Source organism: Pelmatolapia mariae, linkage group LG14, assembly GCF_036321145.2.
Source record: "Pelmatolapia mariae isolate MD_Pm_ZW linkage group LG14, Pm_UMD_F_2, whole genome shotgun sequence".
In the NCBI taxonomy this organism is placed as follows: Eukaryota; Metazoa; Chordata; class Actinopteri; order Cichliformes; family Cichlidae; genus Pelmatolapia; species Pelmatolapia mariae.
Window position 1 is genome coordinate 23,988,271 of NC_086239.1, and position 22,217 is coordinate 24,010,487.

The 22,217-nt window shown below is 41.7% G+C and overlaps 3 protein-coding genes across 4 annotated transcripts; 1 reads left to right on the forward strand and 2 right to left on the reverse strand.

Moving 5' to 3' along the window:
• On the reverse strand, positions 1–3,068 carry six9 (SIX homeobox 9). Of its 2 annotated transcripts, none has more exons than XM_063492741.1 (3): positions 2,682–3,068; positions 1,226–1,372; positions 1–187 (listed from the first exon to the last, which is right to left on the reverse strand). In XM_063492741.1, exons 1-3 carry the CDS (start codon positions 3,066–3,068, stop codon positions 29–31), a joined length of 693 nt encoding a protein of 230 aa, XP_063348811.1. In that variant the 3' UTR covers positions 1–28. The 2 variants fall into 2 exon arrangements, with proteins under 2 accessions (XP_063348811.1, XP_063348810.1); XM_063492740.1 differs by having other exon boundaries at positions 1–194; positions 1,212–1,372.
• Positions 3,069–6,056: 2,988 nt separating this feature from the next.
• Positions 6,057–13,783, reverse strand: six5 (SIX homeobox 5). Its single transcript, XM_063494004.1, has 3 exons — positions 13,098–13,783; positions 8,124–9,589; positions 6,057–7,010 (listed from the first exon to the last, which is right to left on the reverse strand). Exons 1-3 carry the CDS (start codon positions 13,781–13,783, stop codon positions 6,334–6,336), a joined length of 2,829 nt encoding a protein of 942 aa, XP_063350074.1. The 3' UTR covers positions 6,057–6,333.
• Positions 13,784–16,181: 2,398 nt separating this feature from the next.
• tbcb (tubulin folding cofactor B) lies at positions 16,182–22,158 on the forward strand. Its single transcript, XM_063493068.1, has 7 exons — positions 16,182–16,343; positions 16,722–16,877; positions 17,034–17,177; positions 18,929–19,025; positions 19,300–19,491; positions 20,634–20,706; positions 20,806–22,158. Exons 2-7 carry the CDS (start codon positions 16,758–16,760, stop codon positions 20,918–20,920), a joined length of 741 nt encoding a protein of 246 aa, XP_063349138.1. The 5' UTR covers positions 16,182–16,343; positions 16,722–16,757; the 3' UTR covers positions 20,921–22,158.
• Positions 22,159–22,217: the final 59 nt, after the last annotated feature.

A 22,217-nucleotide genomic window follows, 5' to 3' on the forward strand; every position in this document is an offset into this window, starting at 1 on the left:
TATGATGATGTATCAACCACTGGACAGCTTAAACATCTGGATGCCCTCCACATGTGTGGTGCAGTGGAGGAGGCGGTGGATGGAAGAGGGGTGGAGGTGGTTCACTGCAGCACTGGGGACTGCCTGGCGGTGAAAGGTCGTTGTCAGAGGATGGATAGGCTTGTTCTGAAGGTCCTCGAGAGCCTGTCTGAAAACTGAAGGATCATGAGATTTAGAAAAAAAGTGCAGATTAATGTCTTACTGTAACCACAAGGTGGTGCTATTATGCAAAATTGAACGCGTGCGCTAAAGCGCTTTGTAGAAAGTACCTCTATTTTTTGACCCGATAAAATGCTTATCTTCACATAGATGTTTTTTTTTTTTAGTTTTAACAGGAAAAAAAATCGTTCATCCATCCGCTTGTTTTTTTTTTTCCACAACATTGACTCGAAATTTCAGGATTATCAGTGAATCCTATCACTATGTGCATGAAATACATATTAACTAAAATACCAGTTTCTTTATATTGATATGTACTGATTATGTAATTTAGTTTGGTGACAGAAAAAAAGCTACTGGAAACGAGTAGGACCTATTTTAGCCTGACTATAAGGTAAGAGAATCGAGTTAGCTTATGGTGTCAATGTTTTAAAATCACTCCGCGATTTTTTAAAAAATCAGTTTCTTAACGAAAATTATAAAACTCAAGGATCCAAGACCCATTTTTCTTTTAAGTTAAAAGTATGAGTAGGTGATTTTTTTTTAGTCATTAATTTAAATTAATGCAGACAGCACAAATCACGATTTTTATTGCTTAATGCTAAACGCCAACGGTTTGTTTATTCAGTGTATCCATTCGCTTTCTGTGGGCCACTGATGGCGCGTTCTATTAGCAGTCGGAAGTCGGAATTTCCCTGTTCCCAGTCAGACGTTTCACCTGCAATACACACTCAAGTCGGACCTCCAATTCGACAAGTCGGAGAAGCCCCAACTACGATTTAGCAATCCAGGATGTCAGCAGTGCGCTTAAACATTAGTAAAACTGCGTTTTCTCTCCTGTTTTTCGTACGTCGCTCCCAGCTCCGACTTTCGAGGTAACTAGGACGCACCATGAGCTCAGGTTAATTAGCGCGTTCATCACTTTTTATTATTAATATTAGTTTACATGGGGGTTCTTTGAATGATAAGAGGACAGCAGTTCAGCTTACAGCGAGCTGGTGCCCTTCACTGACCCGGTAAACTCCACTATGCGGTCCCTCTGCCGGCGGTTCTTGAACCAATTGCTGACCTGGATGGCGGTGAGGCCGGTGGCTGCTGCTAGCTCCCGCTTTTCTCGGGTGGACGGATACGGCTTACGGTGGTACCACTCCCTGAGGATACTCCGAGATTTTTCCTGTTTGTAGTTAAATAAAATAAATAGTGAAATCTGGACATTATTATCAGAAGATATGTCAGCGATCCAGAAACTGTCAGAGCATCTCTTATTAGCTGACGGGCCATGTGCATCTCTGTGTCAGGTCTTTTTCCTATTTCTTACATACATGACTTTTAGATACCTTCCTTCTACTGAGATTTGTTTTTGTCCCCACATTTTCAATTTCCTCATTTTTTTAAAGCACACATTGCACACCCCTGCTGAGCTAAACCTTTCGACTAATTGCAAAAAAAACTTTTTATGCCTGTCAAACTATTATCTTTGGCATTTCTCATAGACTGAACTAAATTGAAGTGCCTAAAGATACCCCTTAAATGTAGACAGCACTGGTCCATCCTTGAGTTAGGTCAGTGTTAACTGGTTCCAAATAACTAACCATCCATTCTCTTCCACTTATCCTTGTCAGGGTAGCAGGAGGGCTGGAGCCTATCCCAGCTATCACAGAACAAGAGGTAGTTCACCCTGGACAATTTGCCTAACCCTACTAACTCCAATGTCTTTGGACTATGGGAGGAAGTCGGAGTACCTGGAGAGATGTTCATGACCTTCTTGCTGTCAGGCAACAGTGCTAACCACCACGCCACCGTCTGAATAACTAACAAACAAAATTTTAAAAAGAACAAACATTCCTCTGAAAATATTTTTAATCCTTGTAGCTGACCTAAGTGAAACAGCAGCCAGTGTCCAAAGAAAGACTTTGAAAAGGCTTCAGAAAACCTGGAGAACTATTAGTCAAGACCACTTTAAAAAATTACAAGTAAGTTCTACTCCTTAGAAGCAAAATATAAAGAAATTAGGGTGGCTCGAGACTTGCATAGCACTGTATTTTAAGCCAAAATACAATGGCATAGAGGCAGCATGCTGCATAGAAATGCTTACATTAAGTATGTGAGTAAAATACCAAGTTACATCCCACTGGTCCTATAATGCTCTGAACCAATAGATTAAGATTAATAATACTCTTTACTCACCAAACCAGGGTGGGACAGTTTATATTTACATATAATTAGATTCATTATTATAAAATTACTTGAAAGATAATGTTTTATGCAAAGCACGAACCTATAAATATTTATACTATAGAGGTCAAATACATGTATTAAGGATGCAGTATTCCTCAGATGTGATAGTACACGACTTGTACATAGTAGTATTAGTAGCCCACAAGTACACTATGCTCCACTTCAATCAGTACCAGTACACTACTTGATTAAATGCAGCTCACACTTCAGTTACTTAAAAACATGCAGTTTTAGAGTTTGCCTACCTTGAAGCAGTAACTGGTCTCCTCTCCGTCCCAGATGGTGTTTGGTAGAGGAAACTTTCTCCTCACGCGGTACTTCCCCACAGCTCCCAGGGGTCGGCCCCTCTGCCTCTCCGCTTCTATGTAGTGGGCTTGCAGCCAGAGCTGCTGCAGGAGCGGGTGGCTGCGTGGAGAGAAGGGGAAGCCCCCCAGCAGGGTGTAGAGGTCTGAGAAGCGCCCTTGGTGAAAGGCCACCGCGGCTTTGGCTTTTAGCACGCTCTCAAGCTCCCCGGGGCACGAGGAGGAGGAAGCAGGAGGAAGAGTGCGGAGGAAGCTGGCGAGACGATCTATGCAGCCGCTCTGCAGCAGGACCTCGCACACGCAGGTGACCTGCTCTGCTGTGAAGATCATAGCTGCATGGACGGGTCCTGAGGCGTAAGGTGAAAATATCTTCTAACAGCTCTCAGGAGAGCACCAAAGCCTTCCCTCTATGCCCTTGTGTGTGTGGATGAACAAAAACTAAGTAAACTGCATGTGTGTGTAGCATTACTCATCATCATACCCCGGCACAGGTAACCTGAGACCATCAGGGCTATCATAACACACCATGCATCCCCTCCTTCTCTTGTACAAACACATGCATGCACAAGCTCACACACATTTTGGTCTGACTTGCACGCAGAGTCGGAGCACGATGGTTTCTCAGTAAAAGAAGAGAACACATTTGAATAAAATTTTCTTGCCAAATTAGAAGCAAAGGTTGTCACCCCCCCTCACTCACAATAATCTACAGTTCCAAAGTGTGGCGCATGAGGACATCCACAATAATCACAGTCTTTTCTGTAAATGTAGTTTATTACAGTATCATGTAATATAAAAAATAGAATGCATTTGAGTACAAAAATGAGAAGACGAGGCACAAATGATCCCTTTGAAAACTCAGAAACAAAAACAAAGCAAAAACACACGACATCTTTGGTTAAGTCTGGAGTCATGAATGTTACACGTCAGGCTGGAGAGTGAAAACCAATCCAGGAACATGTGTGCGTAAGCCATGCAGGCTTTAATGTCAACATACTTTGGTAAGAAATGGCTAATATGAACAAACACAATGAAAACATTTCCCTTTACCCCCCCCCCCAAACAAATTTAAACACTCAGCTAAATTCAGGTTGATTTATCCAAGCTAAGGTCCTGGAAGCTGAGCTTGTAAAACCTCACGTTACAGCGTGAACTGATAATGAACATTTCCTATCCACAGCTTCCCCTCAAGGACTGTTTTAAAAACTACTAACTGATTGATGCATGCCTTAAATAGATTAAATGAGACCAACAAACACACACTGACAAACACACACACATTAATGTAACTATACGTGTTTTTTTGATTTTTTTTGTACCATAATTGGCCAAAGGTTTGACCGCTTACCTGTGTTATGACAACAGAAAGGTCACACAGCTTGGATCGAGCTGTACCCAAAAATTTAACAATATCTCGAAAACACGAACCACAACTTCCTGATTAATCTTCTTGGCTCCTTATCTTTCTGTGTCACTCTTACTAAGAGACTGTGAAATGAGTCCGACCACTGTCATAACACCATGGCAGCGCAGCGTAAACAATATGTGAATGAAATGTGCAAAATATACAACAACAACAACAAAATAAAAAACACGACTGAGCTATGACCACACAACCAAAAAAAGAAAAGACACGTTTGTGTATCACTGAACAAACTCATTCATAAACGTAGACACAAAAGAATCCATATGAAGTGAATCCAGATATTTGGTTGAGTACATAGCAAATATATATAGCACGTTTTAGTCAGAACATCAATAACATCAAACGTGTGAGCTTTAAAATAAGGCACTTATAAGTATTAACATGCTGAGATGTTAACAGGAAACATCGCAACATGTTTTAGTGTAATGCTCTGCTGTGCTTCCTTTTAAAAGCTCAGCACAGCTTCTTTTCATCTCCCAAGAGTACTGGCTTTAAAAAAAATTACACTCAGCCACTGTGCGACATAGTGTCTTATGAAGAACTAAACATGCATTGCATAGAGTATAAACCCTTTTATTTCCTCCTGTTCTATATATAGGTTTGTTTGTTTTTTTAAACAAAGGTCAGGCAGTGCTGAATCCTGGAAACTGCAGACAGTTCAATGATAAAAACAACACTACTAACATGTAGTAATAAAATACTGTCATATAGCCCTTTCAGCTATGATCTAATGTTTGTGAAGATTATAATATTCGCTATATTCCTGGTCAAACTCGTTGCAACTGGGCAACAGATTCAGCCATGCTTGCCCTTAATCGCGACTGTGTTCATAGACTTAACTGACAGAACTGGTGGTGTCGATGTTCGGTGGTCAGATGTTCGGAGCGTGACATCCTGCAGGGTGGGATGAGAATCCGAACCTCTAAGTTAAAAATAAAAGTCTCCACTGTGGGTTTAGGGTGAGTTTGTGTTGTTGCTACAAGTAGCTACTCCCTTATTCACTAGGGATTGGGAAGATTTCTATGCTGGATGCTCTTCCTGACGCAACCCCGAAAGGGATTTGGGTCTCCACCCAGAATCGAGGATCTTTTATTTGTTAGGTGAACCTGCTACACATGTAGGAGTTAAATTATCCTGATGAAAGTGTGGAAGAGGACTGGTGGATGGTGAAAATATGGTGGACTGGTGTGGCGTGAGCAGTTAGGCAGATGATCCAGTTGTTTTGAAGAGAGGTGAGTCCAACTGTTCTGTACACTCCTACTCTACACTGTGAGGAATTAAATATTAGGGATACTTAGGGTGGTAACTGGAAGAATAAGATCATGAGATGCAAATCAGATTCTTCAAAGTTAGAGACAAAGTGAGAAGGAGCTCAGAGGAGAGCCGCTGCCCTTCTGCTTTAAAAAGAACCAGCTGAAGTGGTTCAGGGATCCGACCAGGACGACTCCATGACTGATCACAGGAAACAGTGTGCTGTTGTTGCTGGCTTGGGAATGTCTTGGTTTCCTCCTGGAAGAACTGAAGTTGATAGCTGCTTAGGCTACTTTCTACTATGACCTGGTCCAGGATGAGTGGGAGATGATGGATGAAGGGATATTGCTGGAGTGTTGGCAGAATATATTCAGGCTGAATTCAGGACAGGGAGGGAACCATTTAAAGATTTTTCCCTTTTGAACAGTGTATCACTGTTGTGGATATATATCAGAAAAGCAGACGTAGTAGAGCTGAGTTAGTCCACAAAACCACAAGAAGGATCCATGACCCCTGACCCCATGACTCACAAGTCTTGGTCTAACACCAAGACTTGTGAGTCAAGCAGATTAATCCTTAAATCATCTGTGCGGATCTGATCTTTTTTTAAAAAAAAAAAGAAAAAAGAAGTAAGGCACATACTGATTTTAGTAAAAAATAAAATAAAATAAAAAAAATCTTAATCCAAACTGAGAGGAGTAATCTGATGTTGAACCAGCAGGTGAATAATCCCATTCATAATAAAGAGCTGAAAAATTTCCAGCTAGCACCACAATGGCACCTGGTCTACTGAGTGAGAATTGCTGCTGTAGGTTATAAAAAAATATGGTGATCTTATATGATGCATGATGTGGGATAAAAATCTTTCAAGTCATCCAAACAAGACAAACATCTGTGGTGTTGAACCAGTTTTATAAACTATAAGCCCAGCTCGTCATCCACAGGGACAGACTGAAGCTGAGTAAGGATTTTTGATTCTCCATCGATCTCCTCTGGATTCCCCAGTGGCGAGCTGGCTTCCACATCCTGCTCTGGAGAGGGGCTGCCCAGGAGCAGCGACTCCCCACCAGGTAGACCCAACAAGGCTGGGTCCACAGGTAGGTCCCCCTTGGTGCGGACGTCAAACAGAGTTAAACTGGCTGAAGTGGAGAGGGGTACTGGGCTCCACACTGGCTGGGGCATTTGGCTATTTGGCGTCACTCCAGTGTACATGGGGCTGAGGGTGAGCATGCTTTCTGGAGTCAGAGCATTCTGTGTTGTCGGGGTGGCCGTTGGGTCCAGCGGGTGAGGGGAGGGGATGGCGTGCACTTGGCTGGTTTGGATGGGAGTCTCTTGAGCACAGTATGGTGGAGATGAGCTGATGAAGTTCAGGGGAGATGATGCGGCGAGGCTGCTGGGCGTTGGTGTTGAAGGCTGTGAGGCTACGGGAAAGGTTGAAGGGTTGAGAATGGGGATCACTCCGTTTGTAGAGATGGTGGAAGCGTCGGGGACTGGTTTTAGGGGCAAACTGGTGAGCTGAATGCCTGCTGGGATGGTCAGAATCAGCTTGCCTTGCTGGACACTCAGGTAGGGGCTTCCACTGAGGAGAAGGTTACCTATGAATATGAATGATAAATGATAAACTGGCAACAATTTAAACAATATAACCAGATTCAGCTGATATAAAAAGCAATGGGGCTATATCTTATAAGTGCATGCAGCAATCCAAGTTATAGATCAATACTTTTAATGAGTGTTTTAGATTGGCAGATTGGCAACTATATAATATCATACAGAAACAGAACATGTTTCTGAAAGCATTATTTTCTTTTATGTTTGGTTTTGCAGTGTTATCAATGGAAAAAAAACAAAAACAAACACACTGTACTGATAAATATTCCTCAAATTTTCCCAGGTACATACTAACACGTTGGTAGATGCTTATATTAAACATCTCCAGTGTTGCACATAATGAGGTCAGAGGATCTGAGCAGAACCACAGGCTTCAGACAGCTTTTCATACTGTTGGCTTTGGATGATGTTATTTAGAATGGATATTCCCTCATGCGGTCATCTCAGGCACACGGCAACCTGCTGTTCAAACTTTTATTTATGAATGGATGCCAATCAGAATTAAATAGATTCAACTTTTCCCCCTATAGAGACGACATTTGAGGACCTCCCCAGTACACCCAATGATAAGTTTTGATACCTCAGTATAAAATAAAGACGTAGTTTGATGACAATTAGAATAGTTTCTGGGTTTTTCCAAGGGTAGCTGGGTAGCAAAATATTAATCATAACCAATTCTGATTAAGCGAAAAATTTCAATGTCTGCTCGTCTTTGACTTGTGTGACATGTTGTTGATTATTTGCAAGACAAAACCCCTAAAAAACATGTCTGTCATTGTTTTTTCTTTCTGCACCACATAAACAATCAATGATGATCTATTAATCAATAATGGAAAAGATTTTTTTGAGTCCTAAAACATTTAAATGTCTTTGCGCACTCTTTCTGACTAACAGTAACTTCAAAGTTTTCACCTTTTCTGACTGTAAATACAATCAGTTCATGTGAATATGAAAAAGTCAGCATGTCTGAGAAGCTGGAAGCAGTAACAAATATATATACATATGTGTATGTGTGTGTAATTATTAATCAATAATCAGTTAATTTTCTCTCAGTTCTGGGTGCTACATTTTTTAAATATTTAATGAATTGAGAGTACCTGGAGGGGTAGAGGGTAGCTGAATGATGCCGGAGTTTAGGAGCTGCACCGTAGGGGCCGTGCTGGCTGGAGGAGCTACGCTCTGAATGGGCCTCAGCTGGTTTAACCTGAGAGGAGCCTGTGGGACCCCTCCAGCTGCAGGAGCTGAAGTGAGGATCTGTAATGGCAGACGGGCAGAAGGGATGGAGATAGAAGGACTGGCAGGTACCACCTGTGGGAAAGAGATGGTGGAGGAAGTTTGGATGGAGGAGACTGGTACTAGCTGGGGCACAGAGAGCGGGACGAGCTGTGCCGGTGTGCCACCTTTGGCCTGGGGGACTGGGACGACTTGTGTAGGGGAAGAGATAGAAATAACCTGCGGTGTCTGGATTTTGCTGGGTGTACAGTTTGTGGTCTGCTCCCCCAGTTGTTGCATCACGTGCTGGGGGAGCTGGCTGTTGTTGAGCGGTGAGATGGAAACTATGGTTGTGGCACCTTCAGACATAGCTGCCGAGGCTTCCTGTTGCTGCTGTGCCAGTCTGTTTCCTGTGTTCAGAGTCTGGGGGCTTTGAAATTGAGGCGCTGGTGAGGTGAGGGGGGATACTGGGACCAGCTGAGGGCACTGGGATACCTGGGCTCCTGAAGAGTGCTGAACCAGGTGAGATACTGGTATACCCTGGATGGAAGGCACAACCTGGGGCAGAGAGAAAACCTGAGGGGTGGAGTTGCTGGAGGAAATCACAGAGCTAGGAGGGTTGAGGCTGGTAGAGGGAGCAGTAGCAGAGACGCTATACTCCCCTTGCTCCCCTGCAGAACTGGAGATAAGCATGCCTGCAGATGACAGAGACGCTGGGAGGGGGAGGGAGTCCTGGCGTTGGTGGTTTTGTGTTAAAACTAGTGAAGAGAGGCTGGTTGGTGAGGAAGAGGAAGAAGAGGATGATACCGTCTGGCTGCTGCCCTCTGATTCTGAAACACTGATGAAGCCCATTGCACTGTCACTCTCGGTCTTGGTTTGCAGGGGAAGAGAAATGATGGGGTTCGAGACAGGCGTGGCGTTAGTGTTAAGAACAACTGCTGGAACGCCGCTCGGCTTGGCCTCCATCTCTGAAACTTCCTGCTCCACCCCAGTAACAGCTTGCTGTGGCTGCTGCACACCAACCCCAGATTTGGTTATTACTTGAGCCCCGTTCAGTATTAAAGGAGAGCTGGTTCCAACAGGACTCAGTGTGACGGTCTGGCAATCACCTAAATTTATCCCATTAATTATAACACCAGCACCACTGCTGGAGATCAGGGAGTTGCCATTGAGCAGAGAGGCGGTGAGGAAGCCGCTGGACCCGTTGAGGATGAGCTGGCCTCCGGTGCTGGACGGGACCGCAGAGACAGAGATGATGGAAGCTGTGGAGCCGGCAGCCTCGTCTGGTTTGTCGGGAGTGTCGTCCATCGCACTCGCCTCGTCCTCAGTGCTGTGGTTCCCATCGGACTCACTGAAATGGTCAAATATAAAGGACAGATGCACACACAGACAAATGAGTTTTTAATGTTACAAGAAATGAACGAAAATACACAATTAAGATCAACTCACAAATAAAACAAAACCTTAAGACTGAAAAATGTTTGATTCAACAAGTAGCTACTAGTAAGACTGCAGCTAATAATTATATATTCATTATTTTTATAATATTCAGCCCACAATTTTCAGTCTTCTAACCAAAAAGAGGAAAAAGCCTCAACTCTTTTACAACAGAATTTAAAGTCAGTGAATATGTGTCTGTTTGGAAAGAGCTCAAGTTATTAATCAATAATCAGACTTGCTGTTGGTTAATTTTCTGTTAAACTAACTAGGTAAATAATTAACTAAGCAGCCAGATAAAGAGGCAAACACTCCTCTCCAGCACCAGAGCCAAGGAGTGTGATTCCCCCTGAATTTGGAATTCACGGTCCACCACCCAAGAGGAGAGGCGTGCACATCAGGATTACACACAATATCCAGAATCTAATTCCTGTGTGACGTCACTGCTGCCCCATCATGGACTGGTTCTCATATAGCACTCTTCTACTTAAGCGCTGTTTTTTAAAAAAAAGTTGTTTCTATCTAACTTCACACACATTCATACTCCGATGGATGCATCGGAGAGCAACTTGGGGTTAATATCTTGCCCAAGGATATTTGGCATGCAGACGGGAGTAGACGAGGAGTGAACCACCAACCTTCCGATTAGCAGGTGACCTGCTACAACAATAGAGAGAAAACCCCAACAATCAGACAACCCTCTATGAGCACTTGGTGACAGTGGGAAGGAAAAACTCCCTTTTAACAGGAAGAAACCTCTGGCAGAACCAGGCTCAGGGAGTGGCGGCCATTTGCCACAACTGATTGTGGTGAGAGAAGACAGGACAGAAGACACACTATGGAAACAGCCAAAGATTAAAAATAACTAGTGATTAAATGCAGAGTGAAGAAGAAACGCTCAGTGCAGCCCAAGATTATTGCAGTGCAACTAAGGGAGGATTCACGATCACCTGATCCAGCCCTAACTATATGCTTCATCAACAAGGAAAGTTTCAAGCCTACTTTTAAAAATACAAGAGGGGCTTCCACATCAGCACCGGGGTAGGAGTATAAAAGAAGTCGAAACAGGAAGGAGAGAAATCCCAAAGTCTTCTTCAGAAAGTTTCATCTGTCTCAGCTGCTGGAGCATCTCCCTCTCTGTAATGTGGGAGTTTCTGAGCTCCTGCACCAGTACGTCACTGAACACAGTTCAGAGGTGCCCGACAAGCAGAAACGACACCAGGACGTGGCAGTTGTGATGTCACTTTTGGCGCGTGCTGCAATTTGTTGTGGTGCCAATGGCGAGTATAAACCGGCTATTAAGGGACTTAGGATGAATCTCAGCCACCCTCCAGGGCCAGGCCGCTAGAGAGTAATCAACTATTCATTACAACTTTAAATAAATAAATAATTAAATAGATTTATTTGTCCCCATGGGGAAGTCACCTGACATTTGCAGACACCTCAAATAAAACAGTCCCATCAACATAAGACAAGCACACGTTAAACACTCTTTCACTCTTCCTGCATCGTAGGGATGACTTTGGCCACACGAACTGAGCAGGCTGTGTGTTGCTCATGTTCAGACGTTTGATGGCTTGAGGAATAAAAGATAGAATGGACCCATTTGTGAACAAGAGGGGACAATGACGCCGTGCAGATGGTAAAAAAAATCTAATTTAAGCTCTGTGTATACAATATTACAGGATTCAAATCTATTAGACTGAGCAAGCAACCTTCATCGTACCAAGTAACACTCTCTTTTCTTCTAACTGCACTCTGCTGTTTCCATTACCATCATGTGAAACTTTAAATTTCATATAAATGCATTATTTATAATTCAGTATTACTAGAATATTGCCAAAACATTGTTTTTTTTAAAACATACTCAAAGCAAACCACTTTCCAAAAGCACATCCAATCAGCAATATACTGTCACTCTTAAATATGTTAAATATTTCTAATTCAAAACTAGGACGCCTGCAAGTTTTAAAGTTTGCCTCAGCGGGATGTTTAATTTTAAAGGGAGAGTAGCCTCCACTTTATGGTGCAGAAATCATTTTGTATCCGTCCGGAAATCCTAACATAATCAAAGCGTTCTTCTAATGCTGACGTTCTCCAACCGTTTCTGGCATGCCTCCTTTAGAAGAAGCTACTTTCAGCTGATCCCTTATTAACAAAGGGTCGCCACAGCAGGTAGCTGCACGTTTGATTTGACTGTATTGTACAGTGACTTTGTCGTTTCAACTGAGGGAATGCAGGTTAAATATTTGCTAACAGGCTCATTTACACTAATGTTTACTGGTGATCTTTGTTCCTGTGAATTAAGGCAAAAATACGACTTATTGGTGCTGTTTAGAGACTTTATAATACAGTAGTCAGTTACTTACTCTAAAAACTTTTATAAATGCAACATCAGGATTATCACAAAAAGTGGGGCTAAAAGTTGCTGTATGATCACCTACTGACATTAATCCTAATTTTTAAGTTTTAGTCTTTGTCATTTTGGTCAAGTTTGTCAGCACAACACGCATCAGGAGGTTCTGGAGCTTTGTTTTTTTAAGACTGGGATGTCTGCATGACACAATGGGTTGTGTGTCCCAGTTTTAAAACGGAATCTAACCGAATCTTTTCTAAAAAAAAAAAAACTAAACTAAAATGAGCAAAAACTCTGTGGAAATGTAACTGAAACTAAGATGAATTGATAATAAAACTTCTAAATAAGACGGAACTTGTTCTTATCACTTGGATACATTTGGTTATATGTGGTTAATGTGTGAAAATAAAGCATCCTGGTGGCCCGTTACACAGTCTGCCAGACCGTGGGGTTTGATACAGCACAGCAAACTTATCTTTCTTATCTTTTCACAAACTGCCCCTCCCACTGCTTGCAGAAATCTTCATTTTAAAACTGTGATTTCAGCCTTTATTCCCCCCACACTCCCACCTTTGCCTTAGTTTACGCTCTTTTCCTCCCCTAACCTCTGTCACCCTGTGGCTCTGCAGGATGCAGTGCAGGGTTTCAGGAAACTTGAGCCACAGTGGGCGCCTGGATCTCACATTTCATAACAAAGCAACATGCTCTTGGTGTCAGACATGTGTGGCCTCACTGCTGTCAGAAGTCACCTCCTGTTCATCTTCCTACTTCGTACCATTTCTGAGTTTTGCCACACTGATTTGTGGACTCCTGCAGGCAGCCCTCTGTAGGTCTGCCCGCTTTTTAATTGGTAAGCTTTTATGTGCTGCTTTCAGTGACTTTTCTGATAAGCCCTCGCTATAAAACACAAAGTAAAGAAAAAAGCTTCTTTCAGATAAACACAGGACAGCTAAAAAACAGCAGCTGCTGCCGCTCAGACTGTGACTCCTTGCTTGCTATCAAACTTAGAGCGCAAACACAGATAAAGGCAACAGCTGGATTGTGTTTCCAGTGTTGCGGGTCTTGCCTTTTGCTGTGGGTCCCGGACGGGGTCCTGTCCCTCTGCCTGCGGTTCTTGAACCAGTTGCTGACCTGCGTGAGGGATAGCCCGGTGACTTTGGCCAGATTTTTCTTCTCGTCCGGAGTGGGATACCTGTTGCTCTTGTAGCACTCTTTCAGGGCATTGCGGGACTTCTCTTTGAAGCAGTACACGGTCTCCTCTCCGTCCCAGATGGTTTTGGGTAGGGGGAACTTCTTTCTGAGCCGGTACTTGTCCACTGCGCCCAGGCTACGGCCCCGGGACCTCTCCGCCTCCTTGTAGCGGGCTTTGAGGTACAGGTCCTGCAGGAACCCGTGGTTAGACGGGTGGAAGTTGTGGCTTTCCAGGATGGCGTACAGCTCCTTGAATTCCTCCCGGTGGAAAGCCACCAGTGCCTGGGCCTTTAGCAGGGTCTCGTTGCCACGTAGCAGCTCGGACGAAGGAGGTATAGTGGAGAGAAATCTCCACAGGCGATCCACATTGCCCGCCTGCAGAAGGGCCTCGCACAGACATGAGACCTGGTCAGTGGAAAAACTCAGCGCCGACTTTTGGAAACTTTGGAGCAGTTGTTCCGAAATTTGGAGCGGATCTTTCTCTTCTTTGGTCTCCGATCCCGCTGGCTCCCCTGTGCTGTTCTCAGATTGTTCTGTGGACTCCAAAGACAAGGAAGCCATTTTCACTTTAACTTTTTTTTTCCACCCGTAGTTCCTCCTCCTCCTCCTCCTCGCTCCCTCCCTCTGCAGCGCCGTCCTCTCTCCCATCCTCCAAACCGCGAGCGTGCCCGATGAACAACGGCGGCCACGCCCCTTTGTTCTTCAAGCCGCACAGACATTGGAGGGAAAGCAAGAGCGGTTGCTTCTGATTATCAAATAATCCGATGCAAAGACTGATACGGAGCATTTACATAATTTATTTTTTTTAATGAAGCAAAGCTAAATAGAAAGCTTTGCTTTTGGATATCTGACATCTTTAAGGCATCCCGGTAAATTTCTAGGAGGTAAATTAGGCTTTTATTTTGAAGAAAAAAATCTCACATAGAGCTTTTATTTTGGAACCCCCCCCCCCCTACACACACACACACACTTCCCCCATAGCGTCCAATAATTAGCTTGAGTATTTAATTTGGAAAAATGAAACTTTAAAGCAGGGGCAAAAGGGGCCATGTGCGAAACTAGGACTGTTGAGGGGGGCCGCACGAATAAGCGACCCTCCACAACAGTCCCAGTTTCTCGTGTGGCCCCTTTGGATTCTGAATTGCAGGCCTATCCTTGTAAATATATACAATGTCGAACTGTAAGTGAGAATTTAAACACTCACAAATGCATATGTAAAATGTTTAATACTACATTTTTTTCTTACTGTCTTGTAATAGTAAATACTTTATAAATGTAATTTGAGTCCCGAACTTCTCATTTAGTCAAGTCAAGTCAAGTGGCTTTATTGTCATTTCAACCATGTGTACAGTACACAGTGAAACGAGACAACGTTCCTCCAAGACCACAGTGCTACATATAGCATATAACAGACAATCAACACAGGACTACATAAAGTGCAATGCGCAAAAATTGCAACAAAACAAAACAAAGACAGTACCACACCAGACAGAACAGAACGATGCAGACACAACAGTGCAATAGAAATGTGCAAAAGACTGAATATTGTGCAAAAAGTCACTTGGTGTATGAAGGTGTGTGTGTGTGTGTGTGCTACATAATAGTTTAACATTTATGTTGTTCAGCACCTATTAAATGGTTGAGTATTTTGGAGTTAAGAATGCCATATTTTCATGTATAACCTCCAATAATGTCCATAAAAAAATACAAACAAACAAACAAAACACTAAGCTGTCCCTTTCTTATCATTTTGAATTTCATTCAATATTATTGCTGAAGCTACACTGTAGAAAATATTTAATATCATAGTTGAAGTGCAACAAATAATAGCTACATTATGTAGGCTGCTGTAAAAATAAAAATATATAATAATAATATCTGTGTAAATGAACCTGCTATAATCTGCTGATTATTATGTGATTATTTTGATTAATAACAGATTCTTGGCCAGCCTTTACTGATGCTTTTATTCAAGGGCAATGCTGGTTGCATGTGTTTTATGTGTGTTGTGCATCATGTATGGCCATGTTTCCCTGTTTGTTCAGGCTGAACATGCTGTCATCACTCTTCTGTGTGCCTGAGGTGGTTGCCTAATGCAAATGCTCTCAGTACAAACGCATGCGTGCAGGCACACACAAACGTGTTTAAATGCAACATGTTTCATGTGTTCTGAGTTTTTACAAAAGATATCTTATTAAACTGACAGAACAAAGACCCATTTAGACTGCTGCACTGTATGTGACACACTATTTCAGTTATTGAAGCTGAAAGGTTGCGTATTTACAGGTCTTGTACCCAAGCTCAAAGATTTATGAAAAATCATGTGTCAGACAGAAAGAAGCCCAGTGTATTTTATAATATGACTTGCAAATGAGCTATGAATGAGACCATGCTGCTTTGCAGACCTGCATCTCCAGTAACAACCACAGGAATGTAAATCTTCACTGTGGGGCTGTAGGCTTGTGTCATCGCCCCCCCCCCCCTTATGTTTTCTTGAAGCTCTCAGCTTTTTTGACACTTCTCTTTTCTGTCTGTGCTTTAATTTACTCACTACATATCTGGCTTTTATCAGGGGAGATTTCTTTGTTAGTCGATCAAGTATGAAATAGCAATAGGGTAAAAATTGTATAATAGAGCGTAGTGCTTACAATCAAACTCTACGAATACTGTGTCTTAAAAAAATATTTTAAAACAAATTCATAATAAAGAGAAAGTTTCCAGCTTAGTCTTCAACATATTTTAGTTTGGACTTCAGCGCCACTATGTGGTTATTTCAATGGTCGCATTTACTCCTGACGAATGATTGGCCACCATTTGTGCCAATCTAGCGGTCAATAGGCGGGTCTTGAGGGTCTGTTTCTTCGTATCGTAAAGCTATTGGTTAAATTTTCTCCTTCCTACGTTGTGATTGGCCGTGTTCCAGTTTGGAGGCGGGTGGAACCTTCCAGAGTTGGGCGTAGCAGGAATTGAGGTTATAATTTTCTGGCAAACCCACAGATCTAGGCTACATGCACCATTTTCACTGCTATTGTAATCAAGTAGTCATGAATACTTCCGGTTAATTGTAGATACAAAGATCAAAGGCCTTTTTCAGCACCATCGAGGAAAATATACATAATTTGTAAGTAACTATGGCAACCTTGCCGTCTGTCTCGGGGTCCCGAGTGAGTCCAACGTGACTCTGCTAGCCGCCCAGTGGCTAACGTAGCTAGCTACTCTAAACTACACAGCTAAAAAATGGTAATTTAAAATTATACGAGCACAGCTAATATGACGAATAAACACGAGAGACCAAACATATATGTAAAATTTAACTTCAGACAGGATTAATATCAGAGAAGGGCTTAAGTAGTTACTATCGGTGGAAAAGGAGCAGTTTTTTGGAAGTCTTTGTGGTTGTTTGACTATTGACTTAAATTTGTTTGCAGCTATGAGATGGCGTATGAGCTTCAGTCCCGTTGGCTGAATGGGTCACGTTATTTTTTATTCCTGTTTTCAGTGTTTGATTAATACCTGAGTCCAAGGAGACAGGAAAATGGACAGCGGAGTGACAGTAATAACCAATCCCACGGTGAATGTGCGCTTAACAAGCACCCTCTCCTCCTTCGAGGTGCAGCGCAGGTTCAACAGAGGGATCAGTATAGCAGAACTGAAGGTGAGACAGCATACAGCGCACCTCTAAAACCCTCAAGGATGGGTCTGTTGTTGGGTTTTCTCTTTGTTAACATATCTGTTGATATTGAAATGACACATTCAATTGATAACGTCACCTCTTTTGTGTTACATGAACTATTTGCAACGTTGCATTCAGGGAAAGTTGGAGATGATTGTGGGTGCATCAGCCTCCTGCATGGACCTGGAGTTATTCAGCATATCTGACAAGTTCCTACAAAAAATGGATGAGAATGAAGCTCTGCTAGGATCGTATCCTGTGGATGACGACTGCAGAATACACGTATGTCCCAGCTCTGTTGGGAGCTTCTTGTAATACTGTGGCTCAGATCACTGTGATGTTGGAGTAAATACAGGTTAAAACAGGTTTTTAGTTTATTTCACTTGAATTGAACATGCAGGTCCTCCTGCCATATGGGGTGCTATCTGTCAAAGTTACTTTCACAGAGAGAGACATAATGACATATGCTGGCTGAATGATCAGCTTTCAGCTTTAAATGTTTACTCTGAGAGGATTTATATAAAATTTTAGAACAATAATGTGTTCACTACAAAACTTCTAACCTCAGTCAGAATTATACCACTTTGTTTTTAAGCATGTATATGAGGTTACGTAATGGATTACTGTCTGATTCTTTAATGGAGATTCAGCTGTGGTAGTGTGTGGGGAGCTCTGGACTGTCTATGTGTTGTTGATGGGTCAGTGTCAAAAGAACAACTAGTCTGTAGGCCAGTCTCGATTGTGCTGCTGCTGGTCTGTTAGCCAGCCACAGAGAAGAGTGTTGCAACATACACAAAGCAGAAGGGAAACCAAGTTTTTAAAAACAATGATAAGTATCCAATCCAGATACTCTTTGCATGCATCTCCTGTCCCCGATGAACTCCAATATCAGTTCCTTCCCTATTCAGGCCCATTTGTCAACAAGTCACCATTGAACTGATGTGCAGTGTTATCCACGTCAAGCACCGTGCAATTGGGATTTGGGGGGACTGCACGGGAGCATGTTTGCAAACTGCTCTCTGTGGACTCTTGTAGGGAAATACCTCAGAAAGCAGATTCAACTGCAGTACAATAAATTAAGCATAATCCAGTCATCTGAAACTCATGTACTGATGTATCAAAAAAATTAGAATATCATGGAAAAGTTAATTGCTTCTGTAAATTATTTCAAAAATTAAACATCTATTATCATTACATGTAAAGAGAAACATTTTGCGGCATTTATTTTATTTTATTATTATAATTTTGTTGATAATGGCTTATAGCTTGTTACAATCAGAAATCTCATATTGGAATATTTAATTTTGAGTTTAAGCAAATTAATGTCAAGAGAAGTTGATGCAAGAACTTGGGAGAGCTTCACAAGGACCAAGACTCGAGCCAGTGCACTAAGCAACGTGTTTAATGTGGACATCATTTAAAAGCCATTCGTATTTACTCGGGTTATCTTTGTCTAATATAATTTGTTGGTGAACGTGTAAATGTAACAAATATGCAACAAATGAAGAAATCACTGCAAGTGTGGGATTTTTCTATATTGTTTATTTTAGACAAAAATCCTTTAATTCCTATGACTAGACTAAACTGGTTTACATTTCAGCATAGTAACACTGGCATTACATGATTCTGGTTTAACAACACAGTTGAATATATTGGGATAGAGCATCCCTCTCTGGCATTGAGTGGAGTTTTTAGTTAAGTCTCTGAATCCCAAATCTATTCACTCTACATGCATCCAGAAACTTTGATGTCCAAAAATAAGAACTCTGCTGTGCAGATAGTGTTTTAATGATTGAAAAGGTAATAATCCTTTCAATTTAAATACACTAGCACTCACTTAAATTGTCCAGTAAGTGTAAAACTGATGCATTGTTAAACAACAATAATGTTACAATTACCACACTAACAACAACAAACAAAAGATCATATCTAAGTTGCTAAAAGCTAAAGTTCTGGTGGCTTTTATAGGCTGTTATTAAGTCACAACAGCGTGACTTAATAATTGCCTGTCTTTCACGTTGTTTCTCTTACAGGTTGTTGATAGAAGTGGCGGGCAGATGGGCGAATTCACTGATGTTTCCAAAGTGGAGAAATTTGAGCTCCCAGATGATGCTTATGATAAGAGAACAGGTACAGTCCGCCTCTCTTTAGTGTCCTTTATTTTTGTATTAAATAAATCAAGAGGATGAATTTATATTAAAGATGTTTGGTGAATAAGTCAGCTGATTGAGAAGTATGTCCATGATCGTTAGTTGCATTCTGCACTTGTTCTGTTTATTTTATTATGCTAACTATTGATAGCTGGTTCCAATGTGGATGACTTACTTCATGAGAATGAAGATGAATAGACTTCAGTCTGTTTTGAAGAGCTTTGCATTTATCACAAACTCTGTCTTTCCTTCAGACACAGCCAGGTCATTTATGAAGAAGCAACGTGTGGGTCGCTACAATGAGGAAGAAATGGCCAAGAAGAAGGCGGAGAATGCTGCACGGGAAGAGGAGCAGAAGGCTGCTGCCGATGCCATTGCTGTTGGCAGCCGCTGCAAAGTGCAGGTCCCCGGTCAGCCCACGAAGCTTGGCACAGTCATGTATGTTGGTAAGTGTGGATAAAGCTGAGCTGGTTTACTTTGTGTAGGACATTAGTGTGAACCCTGTGCTGCTGAGGATTTTCTGTCCTGCAGAGCAGACTTTGCTGTGATTTATCAAAGGCCCATTCCCAAATCTGTGACGTCAGTGGAGGACAGACTTTTTTTTTTAGTACGCTAAATATCACGTTTGGATTCTGTGTGTTTTGTCCATCCATCCATCCTTCCATTCGATTCCACTTATACTTTTCAGGGTCGTGGGGGGCTCTGGAGCCTATCCCAGCTGTCTTATGGCGAGAGGCAGGGTACATGCTAGACAGGTTGCCAGTCTGTCGCAGGGCTAACACATTGGCACTCACATTCACTCCCGCAATCACACCTATGGGCAATTTATTGTTTCCAATTAACCTAACCCTACTGTTTTTTTTAATCTATTTTATTAGCAGGTTTTAAGTCTGCTTAGAAAATCTAATTACATTTCCTGTGAGGTGAACATGTTCTAGTTTAGTTTGAAAGCAGCTTTACCTGAGTACTATCGCCAAGTGTCACCCTCCAAAAACATAGCAAATAAAAGTGATTCAGTTTAGGTAGTTTGTTAACTTCAATAAGGTCCCCAAAGAGGTTATGTTGTTGTTAGCATTTCCATGCGTGCCATTCTTTCTGTCTATACGATGGCTTAAAAAGTTTTGAATGAATTCTTCTAAAACTTCGTAGTGGTGTAGAGGGGGGTCATGTTAACGATCCATTAAAACTGACATCTGCCAAGGTCTTCAAGGTTAACTTAATGATTGTCAACTTTGTTGGTTGATAATTGACAAGAAGGCTTATAACTATGACAAGTCTGGTGTGTATTGTCAAACTATAGCAAGTACCGTATGAAGACTTAAAATATTATGCCATGTTTGACCTCTGACCTCACTCTTACATTTCACATCTGCCTTTCTTTCAAGTTGACCCCAAAATGTGTTATTTTTACTGCACTACAAACTTCTAGGAAAATAAAATACTAGTTCCTTAAAAGTAAATACTTCCCAGAGAGTGAGCTGCTTTGGCGGGGGTTTGCACTTCTTTTTTCTTATAATATCATTATTGTGAAGTCAAAGTCTTCCTAATATGCCCTGCTAGAGCTCATCAAGTGTTGCGTTTCTTGCAGGAACAACAGATTTCAAGCCGGGCTACTGGGTGGGTATGAAGTACGATGAACCACTGGGCAAACACAATGGAACGTAAGAGGGCCTTTTTCTGGCTTTGTTTTTAAATAATTCAAAGTTTCAGTGACGCTGGTCCTGATTTTCGACTCTGCCTTGTTTATTGTATCTCTGTAGTGTTGAAGGGAAGCAGTACTTTGAGTGCGAGAACAAATACGGTGCGTTTGTGAAGCCCCTGAGTGTGACTGTGGGGGATTTCCCTGAGGAGGACTACGGTTTAGACGAGATGTAGGACTGCACAGTTTTCTGCCCCAACCTCGCACCTTTATCCATTCACCAAGCAGAGAAGATGGCGCGTCATTTTAGTGTGGCAAATTAGAATTGTTTTGCCTGTGCTTCTCTGGAAGGCATGATCCTAAAGCACTCTCTCAGTAACTTGACAGACTTTTGGGTTCTCGTACCAACAGGCATTTCATAAGGTTGGGGATTTTTTTCTTTTTTTCTTTTTTGCAGCAAAATGAAGGTTTCTGTTGTTTGTTCCTTACTACAAACACTTCTGTTCAATTCATAGCGCTTCCTGTAATTGTACTTTATTTTTGTTCTCATGTTTAGTAAATGTCATTGTGTACAAAGATTATTGTATATAGCTGTTTATAGTTATCTGTAGTCTTTGCATTTTTTGGGGGGTTTAAAGACTGAGTTGCTGGTAGGAAAAATTCACCCACCCACACTTTGACACTAAGATAAAAAGCGGCATTGTGTTACTAACTTTGTATAAGTGAGTTAAACCCGAGGTGCTTTTTCTTCCTGTCGTTTAAGATTCTTGCTCGCTGGCAAATTTAATGTCTGACTCACAAGGATTTTGGCAGAAGAGGAAGAAACAGTAAATCCTATCTCACCAGATATATTTCCTACTCTTTTTTGTTGTACTTTGCAGTTAAAAATTTCCTCATAGACAAACCGTGCCTGAAATTTTTGTGCCAAAGTGTGCAAGGGTCGATATTTTTCTTTTTTCTTTAAAAGTTAAATTCGTTATTTTTGTTTGGAAGTAGGATGTGCAACAGATTTTAGCTTTCAGAGCAAAGATAAAATGTAATTTCCATTTATTTTTCTGTGACATGATTCTTCTTGTTAAACATTAAATTTGTGCACTTGAATGTATCATGCGTGTGTTGAACCACTGGACTAAAAGAGCTTTCACATTTAAAATTTGATGAGGCTCAGTTTTACTATTTTCTTCACTGAGCAACCTGAGTTTACTTAAAGCTCCAGTCACACAATATGACTTCGAGCAACCGCTAAATCACTGAAATTCAACTTTTCATTGGGTGGGTGGTTGGTGATGGAGAATGCATTTTTTTTCTCTAGTGACCAGTGATTGCTCACTTATTGCTCAGCCTGAGCTCTACTGTATATAAAATCTAAGCGTGAATCCAAAAACTATGAGTTTATTCCAGTGATTAGGTGAAACTTGTTACTCAAGTCTGAAACCTGAGATGGATTTTATATTGCAACAAAAAAACCCCAACATATTTTCAAGTCTTTAATTGCTGCAGTTTAATGTAAACACAGCATGTTAAATTTCACAG

What these genes read in the sequence shown, in the direction of transcription:
- six9 (XM_063492740.1), bottom strand. Translation starts at nt 3,068, where the DNA reads ATGATCTTCACAGCAGAGCAGGTCACCTGCGTGTGCGAGGTCCTGCTG. An exon ending in AGACCAGTTACTGCTTCAAG is followed by an intron (nt 1,373 to 2,681) that starts GTAGGCAAACTC and finishes AACTACAAACAG; the next exon opens with GAAAAATCTCGGAGTATCCT. An exon ending in CGCATAGTGGAGTTTACCGG is followed by an intron (nt 195 to 1,211) that starts GTCAGTGAAGGG and finishes ATGATCCTTCAG; the next exon opens with TTTTCAGACAGGCTCTCGAG.
- six5 (XM_063494004.1), bottom strand. Translation starts at nt 13,783, where the DNA reads ATGGCTTCCTTGTCTTTGGAGTCCACAGAACAATCTGAGAACAGCACA. An exon ending in TCCGGGACCCACAGCAAAAG is followed by an intron (nt 9,590 to 13,097) that starts GCAAGACCCGCA and finishes TGACCATTTCAG; the next exon opens with TGAGTCCGATGGGAACCACA. An exon ending in GCTACCCTCTACCCCTCCAG is followed by an intron (nt 7,011 to 8,123) that starts GTACTCTCAATT and finishes TCATATTCATAG; the next exon opens with GTAACCTTCTCCTCAGTGGA.
- tbcb (XM_063493068.1), top strand. Translation starts at nt 16,758, where the DNA reads ATGGACAGCGGAGTGACAGTAATAACCAATCCCACGGTGAATGTGCGC. An exon ending in TCAGTATAGCAGAACTGAAG is followed by an intron (nt 16,878 to 17,033) that starts GTGAGACAGCAT and finishes CGTTGCATTCAG; the next exon opens with GGAAAGTTGGAGATGATTGT. An exon ending in ATGACGACTGCAGAATACAC is followed by an intron (nt 17,178 to 18,928) that starts GTATGTCCCAGC and finishes TTTCTCTTACAG; the next exon opens with GTTGTTGATAGAAGTGGCGG.